This window comes from Oncorhynchus mykiss, chromosome 19 (genome assembly GCF_013265735.2).
Source record: "Oncorhynchus mykiss isolate Arlee chromosome 19, USDA_OmykA_1.1, whole genome shotgun sequence".
Taxonomy (NCBI): domain Eukaryota; kingdom Metazoa; phylum Chordata; class Actinopteri; order Salmoniformes; family Salmonidae; genus Oncorhynchus; species Oncorhynchus mykiss.
In genome coordinates, this window is record NC_048583.1 from 27,453,814 (window position 1) to 27,475,158 (window position 21,345).

The 21,345-nt window shown below is 39.9% G+C and overlaps 1 protein-coding gene across 1 annotated transcript in view; it reads left to right on the plus strand.

Annotated features, from left to right (window-relative positions):
• Positions 1-3,184: 3,184 nt before the first annotated feature.
• The window catches only part of LOC110498696 (otoferlin), a 55,092-nt gene continuing 36,931 nt past the window's right edge, over positions 3,185-21,345 (plus strand). The window contains exons 1-8 of the mRNA XM_036953813.1: positions 3,185-3,233; positions 4,120-4,252; positions 4,487-4,541; positions 4,641-4,856; positions 4,986-5,048; positions 7,397-7,481; positions 7,621-7,780; positions 8,633-8,819. Of these exons, the coding sequence (XP_036809708.1) occupies positions 3,185-3,233; positions 4,120-4,252; positions 4,487-4,541; positions 4,641-4,856; positions 4,986-5,048; positions 7,397-7,481; positions 7,621-7,780; positions 8,633-8,819 (948 nt within the window). The remainder of the gene's footprint in view (positions 3,234-4,119; positions 4,253-4,486; positions 4,542-4,640; positions 4,857-4,985; positions 5,049-7,396; positions 7,482-7,620; positions 7,781-8,632; positions 8,820-21,345) is intronic.

Here is a 21,345-nt window from a genome sequence, read left to right on the forward strand (position 1 = left end):
ATGACATCTCTCTCTCTCACCAACCTATTTAGTTGTAGTTACCTGTCTGTCTCGGGTTCAACATTCATACACTATTCATTGACATATCACATCACTCCAGCCCAACTCCTGCCCTGGACAAACCATGTTCTTTTTAGCTCAACTTCAATTTTGTAACATTTCTGTTTCTGCAGTGTAAATGTTTATAATGGCTATATAGGATAACTATTTTGTTGCCCTCAGAGTTTGGTTTGTTTCTTTCACCAGGAACCGTTGGGAGTTGGTTTGAAGAACAGGAGAGTGTGCCCTTTTCTTGTATGGTATGTATGAACATCATTATATACATTTTCCGATAGAATTCATGGATAGCAAAGCTGTTGTGTATAACATAGTCACAGCTTAATTTAAAGCATCAGCTTACCCCCCCCCCCCCCACTTATTTTTGCAGTCCCCCTCTTGACAGAGGAGAGGAACAATTTTTTGGTGTTAATTTCCTGCAATTCTACACATTTTGACATGAGGCGTAGAGAACATAGTTTAGCAGCTTTTAAACAAGTATGCTGCAATTCTACACATTTTGACATGGGGCGTAGGGAACATAGTTTAGCAGCTTTTAAACAAGTATGCTGCAATTCTACACATTTTGACATGGGGCGTAGAGAACATAGTTTAGCAGCTTTTAAACAAGTATGCTGCAATTCTACACATTTTGACATGAGGCGTAGAGAATATAGTTTAGCCGTTTTTAAACAAGTATGCTTTAATTCTACACATTTTGACATGGGACGTAGAGAACATAGTTTAGCAGCTTTTAAACAAGTATGCTGCAATTCTACACATTTTGACATGAGGCGTAGAGAATATAGTTTAGCCGTTTTTAAACAAGTATGCTTTAATTCTACACATTTTGACATGGGACGTAGAGAACATAGTTTAGCCGTTTTTAAACAAGTATGCTTTAATTCTACACATTTTGACATGGGACGTAGAGAACATAGTTTAGCCGTTTTTAAACAAGTATGCTGCAATTCTACACATTTTGATATGGGGTGTAGAGAACATAGTTTAGCCGTTTTTAAACAAGTATGCTTTAATTCTACACATTTTGACATGGGACGTAGAGAACATAGTTTAGCCGTTTTTAAACAAGTATGCTTTAATTCTACACATTTTGATATGGGGTGTAGAGAACATAGTTTAGCCGTTTTTAAACAAGTATGCTTTAATTCTACACATTTTGACATGGGACGTAGAGAACATAGTTTAGCAACTTTAGAACAAATTTCATGTCATTCTACTAATTTTGCTTAATTAAATCAAAGTGTATTGGTCGCGTACACAGATTTGCAGATGTTATTGCAGGTGCAGTGAAACGCTTGTGTTTCTAGCTCCAACAGTGCAGTAATACCTAGCAATACACACATAATCCCCCCCAGCCACAGTATACACCAGAGAGAAAAGCCCATTGCGAAGAGATCTGTTGGATTCATCATTTACCATTCAAATCTTACATTACAATACATACCTTTAAAGGTGTTTGATGTACAATAATAATTATTGTGAGTTTTATTTCCCACAAAGCATAGGAAATGTATCCCTGGTTTATTGATGTACAGTGTCTTCAGAAAATACTCATGCCTCCTGACTTTTTCCACATTTTGTTGTGTTATAGTCTGAATGTTAAATTGGCCTATACACAAAACAAGCAGACATTGAATATCCATTTGAGCATTATGAAATTATTATTATAAAGTATTTTTACTTAAGTACTTTACACCCCTGTTAAAACAGTTACAGGGTTTAAAGGCTGTAATAGGAGAAAACGGAGTATGGATCAACAACATTGTAGATACTCCACAATACTAACCTAAACGACAGAGTGAAAAGAAAGAAGCATGTACAGAATACAAATATTTCAAAACATGCATCCTGTTTGTAATAAGGCACTAAAGTAATACTGCAAAAAAATGTGGTAAAGCATATGGGTGGCTGCATTATGTTATGGGTATGCTTGTCATTGGCAAGGACTAGGGATTTTTTTTGTATTTATTTTTTATTTTACCTTTATTTAACTAGGCAAGTCAGTTAAGAACAAATTCTTATTTTCATGATGGCCTCGGAACAGTGGGTTAACTGCCTGTTCAGAGGCAGAACGACAGATTTGTACCTTGTCAGCTCAACTGAACTTGCAACCTTCTGGTTACTAGTCCAACACTCTAACCATCAGGCTACCCTGCCGTATAAAAATAAACAGAATAGAGCTAAGCACAGGCAAAGTCCCAGAAGAAAACCTGGTTCAGTCTACCTTCCATCAGACACTGGGAGACAAATTCACCTTTCAGCAATAGCCTAAAACATAAGGCCAAATATACACTTGAGTCTCTTACCAAGACGGCATTGAATGTTCCTGAGACGCCTAGTTACAGTTTTTACTTAAATCGGAAAATCTATGACAAGACTTGAAAATGGCTGTCCTAGCAATGATCATCAACGAACTTGACTGAGCTTGAAAAATACAATTGTTTCAAAAAAGTCCAGGTGTGCAAAACTCTTAGAGACCTACCCAGAAAGACCCACAGCTTTCATTGCTGCCAAAGGTGATTCTAACATGTTATTGATTGACACATGGGGTGTGAATACTTATGTAAATCAGCTATTTCTTTATTTCATTTTCAATACATTTGAAAACATTTCTAAAAACATGTTTTCACTTTTTCATTATGTGTGTGTGTAGCTGGGTGAGAGGTGAGGGGGGGGGGGGGGGGGGACAATTTATTTAAACTCCTCATCAGAGCCAGAAGACGGAGTGGTGGTAGAGTGGAAACTAGGCTACCCGCCTTAAGAAATACACTGGTTTAGTCTCAAACGGCACCCTATTCACCCATAGGGCTCTGGTCAAAAGTAGTGCACTATATAGGAAATTGGTTGCCATTTGTGATGCATCCACTGACTGTTATACTGTGCCATAAGAGGAGACTGATGTGTGACTGAAATGGCACCCTATTACCTACATATTGCACTTGGGTCCTGGTCAAAAGTAGTGCACTATATAGGGATCCTAAAAGCTCAAATCAATCAAATCCACAGTGCAGTATTTGTTGATTTATTAATTAAAAAATGTGGTCTATGTCACAATCAAGGACCTCCCACAAAATTACCTGAATTCTATTTAGTTCACAGAGCTAGAAAAGGACTCTTTTGAATCATGAAGAAATCACGTGGCCATAAGTCAGACCACGGAAAAGGAGGAAGAGGTACAGTATACTACAACACACACACAGACACACACATACACACACACACACATATACACACACAGACACACACATACGCACACACACATACACACACACATACACATAAAAACACACATATACACACACACACACACACACACACACACACACATGCAGGCACACATACACACACACACACATATGCACACACACACACACATACAGGCACACATACACACACACACACATATACACACATATACACACACACACATGTACACACACACATGTACACACACATGTACACACACACACACACACACGCACGCACGCACGCACGCACGCACGCACGCACGCACGCACGCACGCACACACACACACACACACACACACACACACACACACACACACACACACACACACACACACACACACACACACACACACACACACACACACACACACACACACACACACACACACACACACACACACACACACACACACACACACACACACACACACACACACACACACACACACACACACACACACACACACACACACACACACACACACACACACACACACACACACCACCACCCACCCCAATTGTTTCTTGTAATAATAATGGAGCTACACCAAATGCTTTCATACAAGCTTTGGTCCTAATCACTCTCTGATACTCGCTGAAAAAAATAAAAAAAGGGAAAAGTATAGATGAAAATGTTTAACATATCCTATGATAAATTGTAAATAGTAACATTAAACTTAAATTCAAACAAAAATAAAAACAATACAAAAAGTGACAGAAACAACCTAAAAGGGTGGTTGTCAAGCTTAGCTATCGTCATCCTGTCAGGCTGTTCTGACAGGTGTGGCCTCCTTGACTGTGATTGTCCAGGCGATGAGGCAGCCATCTTGGAGACAGAGGACCTGGACTTCATGGGAGGGATGGGAGGGGGAGGGGGTCCTGACCCCGACACCATCTCCCTGGCCTCAGTCACAGCCGTCACCACTAATGTCTCCAACAAGAGGTAAGCACAGAGCACAGTTCTATGTTGCTTGTGGTTTGCCATTCATTTTACACATAAAATACAATTCTATTGAGTTAGATAACATAGAAGCAAACTCTGAGTTTTGGATTGAAGACTAATGATTCAATTACATTGTTTACAATGTAGTATCTTGTAGTTTGCAGAATTCTGAAATGTAAGTCTGCATTGATTTAATCACACTGAAACATGTTTCTAACATGTCTATAACATTAGATCAAAACCAGACATTAAGATGGAACCTAGTGCCGGGAGACCAATGGATTTCCAAGTAAATTTGAATATATGTTCAATGAATCAAGGAATAATTAGCATCTAAAAAAATTGCTATAATAAAGAGTGTTTATACATGATAACCCTATCTTACCAGGTTAGTGTTACCGTCATAGAGGCCAGGCAGCTAGTAGGGCTGAACATGGATCCAGTGGTCTGTGTGGAGATCGGAGACGATAAGAAGTACACTCAGATGAAGGAGTCGACAAACTGCCCATACTACAATGAGGTAACCAATCTGCCCTGGAATGATGAGTTTCATGATAAGGAGGATGAGGTTGATGAGGAGAATGATGATGATGATGATAACAAGGTTTAAAGCGTTGTAATTACATGTATGGTCATCAGTAAAGCTTCATGTATAATTTCAATAAAGTTACACATTTTAACAGAAAACTTCATGACACTGATACATTTATTTTACGTCACATTTCTCTTTTAGTATTTTGTCTTTGACTTCCACGTCCCATCTGATGTTATGTTTGACAAGATCCTGAAGCTGTCGGTGAGTAGCTTTACCACAATACAAACTAACAGTTCTGAAATAATTACCATCCCTATCTAAATGAACGGAGAGCAATGAGCAATGATTTGATTTGAATTGAGTAAGAAAGTGGTCAGATGAAGCAGATGCTAAGCTACAGGACTGTTTTGTTAGCACACACTGGAATACGTTCCGGGATTCTTCCAATGTATTGAGGAGTACATCACATCAGTCACTGGCTTCATCAATAAGTGCATCGATGATGTCGTCCCCACAGTGACTGTACGTACATACCCCAACCAGAAGCCATGGATTACAGGCAACATCTGCACTGAGCTAAAGGGTAGAGCTGCCACTTTCAAGGAGTGAGACTCTAACCTGGAAGCTTATAAGAAATCCCGCTATGCCCTCCGACGAACCATCAAACAGGAAAAGTGTCAATACAGGACTAAGATTGAATAGTACTACACCGACTCCGACGCTCGTCGGATGTGGCAGGGCTTGCAAACTCCAATATTACAGAGTACAAAGGGAAGCACTTTGTCACTGGGCAGTCGCGAGCTACCCAGTGACACAAGCCTACCAGACGAGCTAAATTACTTCTATGCTCGCTTTGAAACAAGTAACACTGAAGCATGCATGAGAGAATCAGCTGTTCTGGATGACTGTGTGATCACTCTCTACGTAGCCAATGTGAGTAAGACCTTTAAACAGGTCAACATTCACAAGCCCGCAGGGCCAGACGGATTACCAGGACGTGTACCCTGAGCATGCACTGACCAACTGGCAAGTGTCTTCACTGACATTTTCAACCTGTCCCTTACTGAGTCTGTAATAACAACATGTTTCAAATAGACCACCATAGTCCCTGTGCCTAAGAACACTAAGGTAACCTACCTAAGTGACTACCGGCCCGTAGGTCTTACGTCTGTAGCCATGAAGTGCTTTGAAAGGCTGGTCGTGGCTCACATCAACATCATTATTCCAGAAACCCTAGACCCACTCCAATTTGCATACCGCCCCAACAGATCCACAGTTGATGCAATCTCTATTGCACTCAACACTGCCCTTTCCCACCTGGACAAAAGGAACACCTATGTGAGAATGCTATTCATTGACTACAGCTCAGCATTCAACACCATAGTGCTCTCAAAGCTCATCACTAAGCTAAGGACCCTGTGACTAAACACCTCCCTCTGCAACTAGATCATGGACTTCCTGACAGGCTGCCCCCAGGTGATAAGGGTAGGGAACAACACATCTTACATGCTGATCCTCAACACGGGGGCCCCTCAGGGGTGCGTGCTCAGTCTCCTCCTATACTCCCTGTTCACTCACTGCATGGCCAAGCATGACTAGAACACCATCATCAAGTTTGACGAAGACACAATAGTGGTAGGCCTGATCACCGACAACGATGAGCCAGCCTATAGAGAGGAGGTCAGAGACCTGGCAGTGTGATGCCAGGACAACAACCTCTCCCTCAACGTGATCAAGACAAATGAGATGATTGTGGACTATAGGAAAAGGAGGACTGAGCACGCCCCCATTCTCATCGACGGGGCTGTAGTGGAACAGGTTGAGATCTTTAAGTTCCTTGGTGTCCACATCACTAACAAACTATCATGGTCCAAACACACTAAGACAGTTGTGAAGAGGGCACGATAAAGCTTATTCCCCCTCAGGAGACTGAAAAGATTTTGCATGGGTACACCATGGTTTCATCACTGCCTGTTATGGCTACTGCTCAGCCTCCGACCACAAAGCACTATGGAGGGTAGTGCGTACGGCCCAGTACATCACTGGGGCCAAGCCTCCCGCCACCCAGGACCTCTATAGCAGGCGGTGTCAGAGTAAGGCCCTAAAAATTATCAAAGACTCCAGCCACCCTAGTCATAGACTGTTCTCTCTCTAGGTCCAAGAGGCTTCTTAACAGCCTCTATCCCCAAGCCATAAGACTACCCAGACCCCTCTTTTACGCTGCTGCTACTCTCTGTTTATTATCTATGCATGGTCACTTTAACTCTACCTACATGTAGATATTTCTTCAATTACCTTGACTAGCCAGTGCCACCGCACATTCACTCTGTACTGGTACCTCCTGTATATAGCCTCGATATTGCTATTGTTATTTTACTGCTGCTGTTTAATTATTTGTTACTTTTATTTTCTATCTTTTTTTTACTTAACACGTTTTTCTTATTAACTTCTTAAAGCATTGTTGGTTAAGAGCTTGTAAGTCAGCATTTCACTGTAAGGTCTGCTACACCTGTTGTATTCGGCGCATTTGATAAATACAATTTGATTTGAATTGATCACTGTGTCCATCATTTATACAGTCATTCATAATATTCATAATATTCCCTCAGGTAATCCACTCCAAGAACCTCCTGCGTAGTGGGACTCTGGTTGGCTCTTTCAAACTGGATGTAGGCACCGTCTACTCGCATCCAGGTCAGGGAGAAATAGTTGGAAACATAGTAGCTACTAGTGACCTATGTCTATACTCTGTCTATACTACACTATGACTCTGGTACTGATCAGTATACCTCACATATGAATGTCGCTTATTTGTATTATTTTTGTCTAATAGAACACCAGTTTTTCCACAAGTGGGCCTTTCTCTCTGACCCTGATGACATCACTGCCGGTTGCAAAGGTTACATTAAATGTGACATCGCCGTCGTGGGGAAAGGAGACAACATCAAGACTCCACACAAGGCCACTGAAACCGATGAAGATGACGTAGAAGGGTAAACAACCAACATATTATTGGGGATATTAGTGTAGTAGTAATGATGTAGTAGTAATACTGTAGTAGTAATTTAGTAATAATAGTGCAGTAATAATAGTTTAGTTATAAGGTAGTAATACTACTGCAGTAGTAATAACTTATCAGTAATAATACTGTAGTAGTAATAATTTATCAGTAATACTGTAATAATAATACTGTAGTAGTAATAATGTATCAGTAATACTGTAGTAATAATACAGCAGTAGTAATACTGTGATAGTAATAATGTAGTAATAATACCGTAGTAGTGATAATTGATCGTTAATAATGCAGTAATAATACTGTAGTAGTAATACTGTAGTAGTAATAATTTACCGGTGACACTGTAGTAATAATACTTCAGTAGTAATACTGTAGTAATAATGTGGTAATACTACTGCAGTAATAATACCGCATTAGTAATAATACTGCACTAGTAATACTGTAGCAACAATACTGTGGTAGTAATAATGTAGTAATAATACTGTGGTGGTAATAATGTAGTAATAATACCATAGTAGTAATAATTTATCGGTGATACTGCAGTAATAATACTGCGGTAGCAATGCTGTAGTAGTAATAACGTATAAGTAATACTGTAGTAGTAATAACGTATAAGTAATACTGTAGTAGTAATAATGTAGTAATAATACTGTAGTAGTAAAACTGTAGTCGTAATGCTGTAGCAATAAAAGCAGCAATAGGCCAAGCTCTAGAGTTCCTGTGAAAGCTCTCCCATCTCACAATTCTTGATTACTTTCTATTGCTGTTTTAGTCATAGAGATACCATGCAATGTGTAACAAGTGTTTGTCTTTAATTCTGTGGTTTCAGTAACCTCCTGTTACCTGAGGGGGTTCCCGCGGAGCGTCAGTGGGCTCGCTACTATGTGAAGATCTACAGAGCTGAGGGCCTTCCCAAGATGAACACCAGCATTATGGCTAATGTCAAGAAGGCTTTCATTGGGGAGAACAAGGACCTTGTGGACCCTTATGTACAAATACTCTTTGCTGGCCAGAGGGTAAGTAATAGCACTGTTCTGTTGCTGTGCTGTGTTATGTTATGTTACATTATGTTAAGCTATGTTACATTATGTTATTCTATGCTATGTTAACACTAGGGTAGGGGGCACTATTTTCACTTCCAGATGAAAAGCGTGCCCAAAGTAAACTGCCTGCTACTCAGGCCCAGAAGCTAGGATATGCATATAATAGATTTGGATAGAAAACACTCTAAAGTTTCCAAAACTGTTAAAATTATGTCTGTGAGTATAACAGAACAGATTTGACAGGCAAAAACCTGAAAGAAATCCATCCAGGAAGTGGGATTTTTTTATGTTTGTAATATTCTATTGAATGCCATTACAGTATCCATTAACTTAGGACTCAAATTGCACTTCCTATTGCTTCCACTAGATATCAACAGTCTTTAGAAATTGTTTCAGGCTTGTATTCTGAAAAATTAGGGAGTAAGACCACTCTGAATGAGTGGACAGAGAGCGCGCCTTTCTTGTTTACCTTTTATATTGACAACGTTATTGTCCAATTGAAATATTATTGATTATTATGACTAAAAACAACATGATGATTAATTATAAACATTGTTTGAAATGGTTCTACGAACTTTATGGATACTATTTGGATTTTTCGTCTGCCTGTTGTGACTGCTTTTGAGCTTGTGTATTACTGAACAAAACACGCAAACAAAACGGAGGTTTATCGAACTTCATCGAACAAAACATACATTTATTGAGGAAATGGGAGTCTTGTGAGTGCAACCATATGAAGATCATCAAAGGTAAGTGATTCATTTTATCTCTATTTCTGACTTGTGTAACTCCTCTACTTGGCTGGTAACTGTTTGTAATGATTTGTCTGCTGAGCGCTGTTCTCAGATAATCGCATGTTATGCTATCGCCATAAAGGCTTTTTGAAATCTGATCTGGTTGGATTAACAAGAAGTTCATCTTTAAACCGATGTGTAACACTTGTATGTTTTATGTATTTTTATAATGAGTGTTTCTGTTTTTGAATTTGGCGTACCTTAAAGAGAGAAAGTTTGTGAACCCTTCGGGATTTTCTGTATTTCTACATACATTTGGCCTAAAATATGATAGATCTTCATCTAAATTCTAATAATAGATCAAGTGAACATGATTAAACAAATAACACTTTTACATTTTTTCATTGAGCAAATTGGTCCAACATTCAACTTCTTTGTTGGAAACAGTATGTGAACCTCTAGATTAATCAGCTCAATTAAGTGATTTAATGTAGTCAAAAGTGTCGTATTTGGTCCCATATTCCTTGCACGCAATGACTACATCAACCTTGTGACTCTAGAAGCTCATTGGATGCATTTGCAGTTTATTTGGGTTATGTTTTGCCTAACAGGAACTGAATGGTGAATACTGTCTACCATTTTGGAGTCACTTTTATTGTTATTGTAGCGCTCCGGGTGTCGTGGGTGTGGAGTCAGACGCAGGAAACAGAGAGTGCAATACTGTGCTCTTTAATGCACTAACGCAACACTGGGTGCTCAAAACCAAAATGCCCCAAACACGGGGGATGAAAATAGTACAGCAGAATACACGACCAGGAACAAACACGTTCCTCTACTACATAACCAAAGGTCACAATAATTAATCCCGCACAAAGAAACAGGCGGGCCGGCTGTCTAATAAAGTCCAACTAATGACTCACTAACAGGTGCTAACAATAAACATACAAGGAGGGGGAGGAAAGACAATCAGTGGCAGCTAATAGGCCGGCGACGACGATCGCCGAGTGCCACCCGACCGGGAAGGGGAGCCACCCTCGGTCGGACTCGTGACAGTTATTAAGAATCTAATATGTATCTGAACATTTCTACATTCATGTGGATGCTACCATGATTATGGATAATCATGAATAGATCATTAATAATGATGAGTGTGAAGGTTACAGAGGCAAAAAGATCATAAACCCCACCCCCAAAAAAAATGCTAATCTCCCCTGTTATTGGTAATGGTGAGATGTTACATGTTTTGTTGTAGCCTCTGTAACTTTCTCATTCATCATTATTCATGTTTCTTCTTAAATGGCATTATCAGGATTAACATAGAAGTCTTCAGAAACATCTCATCTACTCACTTATAAAGAAAATGACGCCAGTCATCATTCACCATTCAGTTACTATTGGGCAAAAGATCTTCCAAAACAAGCTTGATGTATTCACTGTAGCAAGGAAAATGGGACCAAATACTAAATGTTTGACTGCTTTACTGCACTTAATTGAGCTGATTAATCTAGAGCAGTGGTTCCCAAACTTTTTATAGTCCTGTACCCCTTCAAACATTCAACCTCCAGCTGCGTACCCCCTCTAGCACCAGGGTCAGCGCACTCGCAAATGTTGTTTTATTGCCATCATCGTAAGATTGCCACACATACACTATACGATACATTAATTAATAATAAGAATGAGTGGGAGTTTGTCACAACCCGGCTCGTGGGAAGAGACAAAGAGCTCTTATAGGACCAGGGCACAAATAATAATATAATAATAATCAATAATTTTGCTCTTTATTTCGCCATCTTACATACAAAACCTTATTTGTTCATCAAAAATGGTGAATAACTCACCGCAGGTTAATGAGAAGGGTGTGCTTGAAAGGAAGCGCCTAACTCTGCAATGTTGGGTTGTATTGGAGAGAGTATCAGTCTTAAATCATTTTCCACACACGCCTGTATTTAGTTTTCATGCTAGTGAGGGCGGAGAATCCACTCTCACATAGGTACGTGGTTGCAAAGGGCATTTGTGTCTTAACAGTACGATTTGCTAAGGCAAGAAACTCTGAGCGCAGCCCTATCCAGAACTCTGGCAGTGGCTTCTGATTAAATTACATTCTCACAGAACCGCTTGTTACAATTTTGAATAGGCTCTCTTGTTCAGACATCGGTAAGTGGACTGGAGGCAGGGAATGAAAGGGATAATGAATCCAGTTGTTTGTGTCGTCCGTTTCGGAAAGTACCTGCATAATGCTCACCCAACTCACTCAGGTGCTTTGCTATATCACATTTGACATTGTCCGTAAACTTGAGTTCATTTGCACACAAAAAAATCATACAATGATGGAAAGACCTGTGTGTTGTCCTTGTAAATGCAGGCAGAGAAGAGCTCCAACTTCTTTATCATAGCCTCAATTTTGTCGCCCACATTGAATATAGTTGCGGAGAGCCCCTGTCATCCTAGATTCAGATCATTGAGTGGAGAAAAACCATCACCCAGATAGGCCAGTTGTGTGAGAAACTCGTCATCATGCAAGCGGTCAGACAAGTGAAAATGATGGTCAGTAATGAAAACTTTAAGCTTGTCTCTCAATTTAAAACAACTTGTCAGTACTCTGCCCCTTGATAGCCCTCACACATCTGTATGTTGTAAAAGCGTTACATGGTCGCTGCCCATATCATTGCATAATGCAGAAAATACGCAAGAGTTCAGGGGCCTTGCTTTAACAAAGTTAACCCTTTTCACTGTAGTGTCCAAAACGTCTTTCAAGCTGTTAGGCATTCCCTTGGCAGCAAGAGCCTCTCTGTGGATGCTGCAGTGTACCCAAGTGGCGTTGGGAGCAACTGCTTGCACGCGTGTTACCACTCCACTACGTCTCCCTGCGTTGGCTTTTGCGCCATCAGTACAGATACTAACACACCTTGACCACCAAAGTCCATTTGATGTCACAAAGCTGTCGAGTACTTAAAAAATATCCTTTCCTGTTGTCCTGGTTTCCAGTGGTTTGCAGAAGAGGATGTCTTCCTTATTAATTGACTCCCCATAAACGTAACGGACATACCTTAAGGGAACATTTCGGCATTTCGTGTATGATCAGTGAGAAAGTCCATATTGCAAATGTACGGTCCCTTACCCGACGTCCGAAATCGTTTGTAAAATTCGCGGTCGGCGTCGGGCCGTGCGGTAGGGCCGGACCTACCGGGAAGTCGTCGAATGAACTTTGTCGGACTTTCGGTTCCCGTTTAAAAAAAAAAACAAGTTTCGGACCGTTTTTCCGCCGTCCCGGACACTCCCACCAGATGGCATACGGAATCATATGGCAATTTGGCAAAACATCACGAATCGCGACGGGGCCTTATCTCAAAAACTGAAAATATTTCGAAGCCGAAACTTGGCGAGCGTAGGTTTGGCTCAAGGGGCAGTTGGCCCCGAACGGGATGGCGTCTAGGCCTCGACGGTTTTTGAGCTACGGCCATTTTTCTGGGATTAAAGGCTTAAAATGGAAGTAGAGAAATTATTTTTCCACTTCGGGTCAAAGCCAAGGAGCCTCCGGTGTCAATAAAAAAAGAACCAGCCATTTATCTATCGTCATTTAAGAGAAACGGAACAATGACAAATTGGTGATGGTCACAAATAGGCGTTTTTTTTTTTCAACGGTTACAGATCCAGTTGCAGGGTGTTCATACGAATCTTTTTAAAGTGTGCTGCGGAGCTCTGCGACATTTCTGTGATTTTCTATGATTTTCTGAAATAACACAATAACCGACCATTAGAACAGTAGGCCCAAAATGAAGCCTGCCCCACAATGTCATTTGCTTTTGAGTGACAGTGAGAGAACCGTTAGGGTGAGAAGAAAAATTCCACCACATGAATGTTCCTAAGGTCCTCCCGATCTCAACAAGCCTAACCTTGACCGTGTGGCATTAACCCTTCACAGTAAAACAGGGTTTTTTGATCTCACAGATTACAGTTTCATCTCTCCCCATAGGAATACATTGCCTGCACCCCTAATTTCAACCTGAGGCCTATGTGGGTTATGAATGCCGTATGAACCTGTCTTCGGTACCAGTCCATCAGGCCACTATGAGGTCTACCTGTGTCGATTCTAAGCTTCCTGGACCAACCGGAAGTGGTTCAAATGCCCCTAAAAGTGTTTACCCATACACTGCATGCAGTTTGATAGACATAGTGCATTCAACCCTGTGTAGATCAGTCAATTCTTAACGTAAGGACTTAAAACTCAGGATTCTGTAACAGCATACCCCAATGAGGATATGTGGTGACTTATAGCTTCCTGTGCCAACCGGAAGTGCCATAATTGGTGTCTCAGGGGCTGTTTCGAAGGGTTAAAAAATTCAGATCTGTCCAAAACTTCATATATGTGATTAGGCAACCCCCATGAACCGTAAATCAGTCATTTTTCCCAAAAAAAATCAAAGGAAAAAAAAATTGCACTAAAACACAACTTGGATGGAGGGACGTATTGGGGTGCGTAGAGACAGACAGTGGCCGCAATAGTTAGCTTTGTTCTAGCTAAAAAAGAACGGTCGGACCTAGAGTTCCGAAATTTTAGAAACCTGTTCTAGACCTCCGGGCCATGGTGCGTGGCGAGTTACGTGGCTCTAGACGGTTCTCGGACCGAGAAACAGCCTCGTACATTCGCAATAACTTCAATTCATTTTTGCATCACGAAAATGACGACGTTTAGAAAAGTCTCAGAGACGCAAGGCTAGGTGCGTTGAAACCGGCTCGGCCCATAGAGACGGACCCCAAAGTTTCTGTCCGATAGCTCGTTCAAGGACCCCGTAGCAAGGCATGGAAATAAGTGGATTTTCAGCACCAATTAGGGTTTTTCTCGGACACCAAATGACCTATCGAGCCGAAACTCGGGATTCGGGGTCGCCTCACATAGGACTTCGCATAATGTCCGAACTGGACCCGCAGCTAGAACGTAACTATGTGTTTTACCTTTTTATTATGTTTTCAACTAGAGGCGCTGTGAATTATGGGCCTGCTCTGACATATGTGATAGTTGGCTACTAAATGAGTAGGAAAAAGTGGGTTTGGTGTCAATTGATATCCATTTGGTGTCATAATGACATCTAATTGACTGATGGACACTGACTTGCTAGTTGACTTTTGTACATTTGCAATATGTTTAAACAGAGAGGGACCATCACCAAAATGGCATTCTGAAATCAACACAAAAAATGGCATCACCATAGTCTCCAGACTGTGCTGAGTTCAACGAGCTATCCCGCTTGACCGTAGCTCGCTCGGTCTAGGCGCAGCAACCATTAGAATATTAGGCCCAAAATGAAGCCTGCCCCACAATGTCATTTGCTTTTGAGTGACAGTGAGAGAACCGTTAGGGTGAGAAGAAAAATTCCACCATAGGAATGTTCCTAAGGTCCTCCCGATCTGAACAAGCCTAACCTTGACCGTGTGGCATTAACCCTTCACAGTAAAACAGTGTTTTTTGATCTCACAGATTACAGTGTCATCTCTCCCCATAGGAATACATTGCCTGCACCACAAAATTCAACCTGAGGCCTATGTGGGTTATGAATGCCGTATGAACCTGTCTTCGGTACCAGTCCATCAGGCCACTATGAGGTCTACCTGTGTTGATTCTAAGCTTCCTGGACCAACCGGAAGTGGTTCAAATCACCCTAAAAGTGTTTACCCATACACTGCCTGCAGTTTGATAGACATGGTGCATTCAACCCTGTGTAGATCAGTCAATTCTTAACGTAAAGACTTAAAACTCGGGATTCTGTAAGTGGCCATGTCAATCAAGACATGTGGTGATTTATAGCTTCCTGTGCCAACCGGAAGTGCCATAATTGGTGTCTCAGGGGCTGTTTCGAAGGGTTAAAAAAGTCAGATCTGTCCAAAACTTCATATATGTGATTAGGCAACCCCCATGAACTGTAAATCAGTCATTTTTCCCCAAAAAAATCAAAGGAAAAAAAAATTGCACTAAAACACAACTTGGATGGAGGGACGTATTGGGGTGCGTAGAGACAGACAGTGGCCGCAATAGTTAGCTTTGTTGGAGCTAAAAAAGAACGGTCGGACCTAGAGTTCCGAAACTTTAGAAACCTGTTCTAGACCTCCGGGCCATGGTGCGTGGCGAGTTACGTGGCTCTAGACGGTTCTCGGACCGAGAAACAGCCTCGTACATTTGGAATAACTTCAATTCATTTTTGCATCACGAAAATGACGACGTTTAGAAAAGTCTCAGAGACGCAAGGCTAGGTGCGTTGAAACCGGCTCGGCCCATAGAGACGGACCCCAAAGTTTCTGTCCGATAGCTCATTCAAGGACCCCGTAGCAAGTCATGGAAAATAGTGGATTTTCAGCACCAATTAGGGTTTTTCTCGGACACCAAATGACCTATCGAGCCGAAACTCGGGATTCGGGGTCGCCTCACATAGGACTTCACATATTGTCCGAACTGGACCCGCAGCTAGAACGTAACTATGTGTTTTACCTTTTTATTATGTTTTCAACTAGAGGCGCTGTGAATTATGGGCCTGCTCTGACATATGTGATAGTTGGCTACTAAATGAGTAGGAAAAAGTGGGTTTGGTGTCAATTGATATCCATTTGGTGTCATAATGACATCTAATTGACTGATGGACACTGACTTGCTAGTTGACTTTTGTACATTTGCAATATGTTTAAACGGAGAGGGACCATCACCAAAATGGCATTCTGAAATCAACACAAAAAATGGCATCACCATAGTCTCCAGACTGTTCTGAGTTCAACGAGCTATCCCGCTTGACCGTAGCTCGCTCGGTCTAGGCGCAGCGACCATTACAATAGTAGGCCCAATATGAAGCCTGCACCACAATGTCATTTGCTTTTGGGTGACAGTGAGAGAACCGTTAGAGTGAGAAGAAAAATTCCACCACATGAATGTTCCTAAGGTCCTCCCGATCTGAACAAGCCTAACCTTGACCGTGTGGCATTAACCCTTCACAGTAAAACAGTGTTTTTTGATCTCACAGATTACAGTGTCATCTCTCCCCATAGGAATACATTGCCTGCACCCCTAATTTCAACCTGAGGCCTATGTGGGTTATGAATGCCGTATGAACCTGTCTTCGGTACCAGTCCATCAGGCCACTATGAGGTCTACCTGTGTTGATTCTAAGCTTCCTGGACCAACCGGAAGTGGTTCAAATCACCCTAAAAGTGTTTACCCATACATTGCATGCAGTTTGATAGACATAGTGCATTCAACCCTGTGTAGATCAGTCAATTCTTAACGTAAGGACTTAAAACTCAGGATTCTGTAACATCATACCCCAATGAGGATATGTGTTGATTTATAACTTCCTGTGCCAACCGGAAGTGCCATAATTGGTGTCTCAGGGGCTGTTTCGAAGGGTTAAAAAAGTCTGATCTTTCCAAAACTTCATATGTGTGATTAGGCAACCCCCATGAACTGTAAATCAGTCATTTTTCCCAAAAAAAATCAAAGGAAAAAAAAATTGCACTAAAACACAACTTGGATGGAGGGACGTATTGGGGTGCGTAGAGACAGACAGTGGCTCCAATAGTTAGCTTTGTTGGAGCTAAAAAAGAACCGTCGGACCTAGAGTTCCGAAACTTTAGAAACCTGTTCTAGACCTCCCGTAGATGGTGCGTGGTGAGTTACGTGGCTCTAGAAGGTTCTCGGACCGAGAAACAGCCTCGTACATTTGAAATAACTTCAATTCATTTTTGCATCACGAAAATGACGACATTTAGAAATGTCCCAGAGTCGCAAGACTAGGTGCATTGCGATCGTCTCGGCCCATATAGACAGACCCCAACGTTTCTGTCCGATATCTCATTCAAGGACCCCGTAGCAAGTCATGGAAAATAGTGGATTTTCAGCACCAATTAGGGTTTTTCTCGGACACCAAATGACCTATCGAGCCGAAACTTGGGATTCGGGGTCGCCTCAGCTAGGCCAACACATAACATAAGAAATGGACCCGCAGCTAGAACGTAACTACGTGTTTTATGGTTTTTTTATGGTTTGTACCGAAGGCGTTGTGAATTTTGGGCCAGCTCTGAAGTATGTAATAGTTGGCTACTAAACGAGTTGGAAAAAGTGGGTTTGGTGTCAGTTTGTATCAGTTTGGTGGTCAGAATGATATCTAATTGACTGATGGACTCTTGTCCACTTGACTCTTGTACATTTGCAATATGATTCTATAGTGAAAAAACATCACCAAAAGCGACATTCTGAAATCAACCCAAACGAGCGATTGAGATGACCCAGAATCACTGCAAAGCCATCCCGAGTTCATCGGGCCAGTCAATTTCACATTCCTGCAGGATTTTTATAGCATGACAAATTCGTGATGGTACCTGCCCATTAAAACATATTGCAAATGCACAGTGACTTTGAAAAAGTAAGAAACAAAAAAAAATACATCTAAAATTTTTTGAGCATGACAAATTCGTGATGGTACCTGCCCATTGAAACATATTACAAATGCACAGTGACTTTGAAAAAGTAAGGAAACAAAAAAAAATACATCTAAAATTTTTTGAGCATGACAAATTCGTGATGGTACCTGCCCATTGAAACATATTGCAAATGCACAGTGACTTTGAAAAAGTAAGGAAACATAAACAAATTCGATAAACAAATTCGTGATGGTACCTGCCCATTGAAACATATTGCAAATGCACAGTGACTTTGAAAAAGTAAGGAAACATAAACAAATTCGATAAACAAATTCGTGATGGTACCTGCCCATTGAAACATATTGCAAATGCACAGTGACTTTGAAAAAGTAAGGAAACATAAACAAATTCGATAAACAAATTCGTGATGGTACCTGCCCATTAAAACATATTCCAAATGCACAGTGACTTTGAAAAAGTAAGAAACAAAAAAAAATACATCTAAAAAATTTTGAGCATGACAAATTCGTGATGGTACCTGCCCATTGAAACATATTGCAAATGCACAGTGACTTTGAAAAAGTAAGGAAACATAAACAAATTCGATAAACAAATTCGTGATGGTACCTGCCCATTAAAACATATTCCAAATGCACAGTGACTTTGAAAAAGTAAGAAACAAAAAAAAATACATCTAAAAAATGTTGAGCATGACAAATTCGTGATGGTACCTGCCCATTGAAACATATTGCAAATGCACAGTGACTTTGAAAAAGTAAGGAAACATAAACAAATTCGATAAACAAATTCGTGATGGTACCTGCCCATTGAAACATATTGCAAATGCACAGTGACTTTGAAAAAGTAAGGAAACATAAACAAATTCGATAAACAAATTCGTGATGGTACCTGCCCATTAAAACATATTCCAAATGCACAGTGACTTTGAAAAAGTAAGGAAACAAAAAAAAATACATCTAAAAAATTTTGAGCATGACAAATTCGTGATGGTACCTGCCCATTGAAACATATTGCAAATGCACAGTGACTTTGAAAAAGTAAGGAAACATAAACAAATTCGATAAACAAATTCGTGATGGTACCTGCCCATTAAAACATATTCCAAATGCACAGTGACTTTGAAAAAGTAAGGAAACAAAAAAAAATACATCTAAAAAATTTTGAGCATGACAAATTCGTGATGGTACCTGCCCATTGAAACATATTGCAAATGCACAGTGACTTTGAAAAAGTAAGGAAACATAAACAAATTCGATAAACAAATTCGTGATGGTACCTGCCCATTAAAACATATTCCAAATGCACAGTGACTTTGAAAAAGTAAGAAACAAAAAAAAATACATCTAAAATTTTTTGAGCATGACAAATTCGTGATGGTACCTGCCCATTGAAACATATTGCAAATGCACAGTGACTTTGAAAAAGTAAGGAAACATAAACAAATTCGATAAACAAATTCGTGATGGTACCTGCCCATTAAAACATATTCCAAATGCACAGTGACTTTGAAAAAGTAAGAAACAAAAAAAAATACATCTAAAAAATTTTGAGCATGACAAATTCGTGATGGTACCTGCCCATTGAAACATATTGCAAATGCACAGTGACTTTGAAAAAGTAAGGAAACATAAACAAATTCGATAAACAGATTCGTGATGGTACCTGCCCATTGAAACATATTGCAAATGCACAGTGACTTTGAAAAAGTAAGGAAACATAAACAAATTCGATAAACAAATTCGTGATGGTACCTGCCCATTAAAACATATTCCAAATGCACAGTGACTTTGAAAAAGTAAGGAAACAAAAAAAAATACATCTAAAAAATTTTGAGCATGACAAATTCGTGATGGTACCTGCCCATTGAAACATATTGCAAATGCACAGTGACTTTGAAAAAGTAAGGAAACATAAACAAATTCGATAAACAAATTCGTGATGGTACCTGCCCATTAAAACATATTCCAAATGCACAGTGACTTTGAAAAAGTAAGAAACAAAAAAAAATACATCTAAAATTTTTTGAGCATGACAAATTCGTGATGGTACCTGCCCATTGAAACATATTGCAAATGCACAGTGACTTTGAAAAAGTAAGGAAACATAAACAAATTCGATAAACAAATTCGTGATGGTACCTGCCCATTAAAACATATTCCAAATGCACAGTGACTTTGAAAAAGTAAGGAAACAAAAAAAAATACATCTAAAAAATTTTGAGCATGACAAATTCGTGATGGTACCTGCCCATTGAAACATATTGCAAATGCACAGTGACTTTGAAAAAGTAAGTAAACATAAACAAATTCGATAAACAAATTCGTGATGGTACCTGCCCATTAAAACATATTCCAAATGCACAGTGACTTTGAAAAAGTAAGAAACAAAAAAAAATACATCTAAAATTTTTTGAGCATGACAAATTCGTGATGGTACCTGCCCATTGAAACATATTGCAAATGCACAGTGACTTTGAAAAAGTAAGGAAACATAAAAAAAATCGATAAACAAATTCGTGATGGTACCTGCCCATTAAAACATATTCCAAATGCACAGTGACTTTGAAAAAGTAAGGAAACAAAAAAAAATACATCTAAAAAATTTTGAGCATGACAAATTCGTGATGGTACCTGCCCATTGAAACATATTGCAAATGCACAGTGACTTTGAAAAAGTAAGGAAACATAAACAAATTCGATAAACAAATTCGTGATGGTACCTGCCCATTAAAACATATTCCAAATGCACAGTGACTTTGAAAAAGTAAGAAACAAAAAAAAATACATCTAAAATTTTTTGAGCATGACAAATTCGTGATGGTACCTGCCCATTGAAACATATTGCAAATGCACAGTGACTTTGAAAAAGTAAGGAAACAAAAAAAAATACATCTAAAAAATTTTGAGCATGACAAATTCGTGATGGTACCTGCCCATTGAAACATATTGCAAATGCACAGTGACTTTGAAAAAGTAAGGAAACATAAACAAATTCGATAAACAAATTCGTGATGGTACCTGCCCATTGAAACATATTGCAAATGCACAGTGACTTTGAAAAAGTAAGGAAACATAAACAAATTCGATAAACAAATTTGTGATGGTACCTGCCCATTAAAACATATTCCAAATGCACAGTGACTTTGAAAAAGTAAGAAACAAAAAAAAATACATCTAAAATTTTTTGAGCATGACAAATTCGTGATGGTACCTGCCCATTGAAACATATTGCAAATGCACAGTGACTTTGAAAAAGTAAGGAAACATAAACAAATTCGATAAACAAATTCGTGATGGTACCTGCCCATTAAAACATATTCCAAATGCACAGTGACTTTGAAAAAG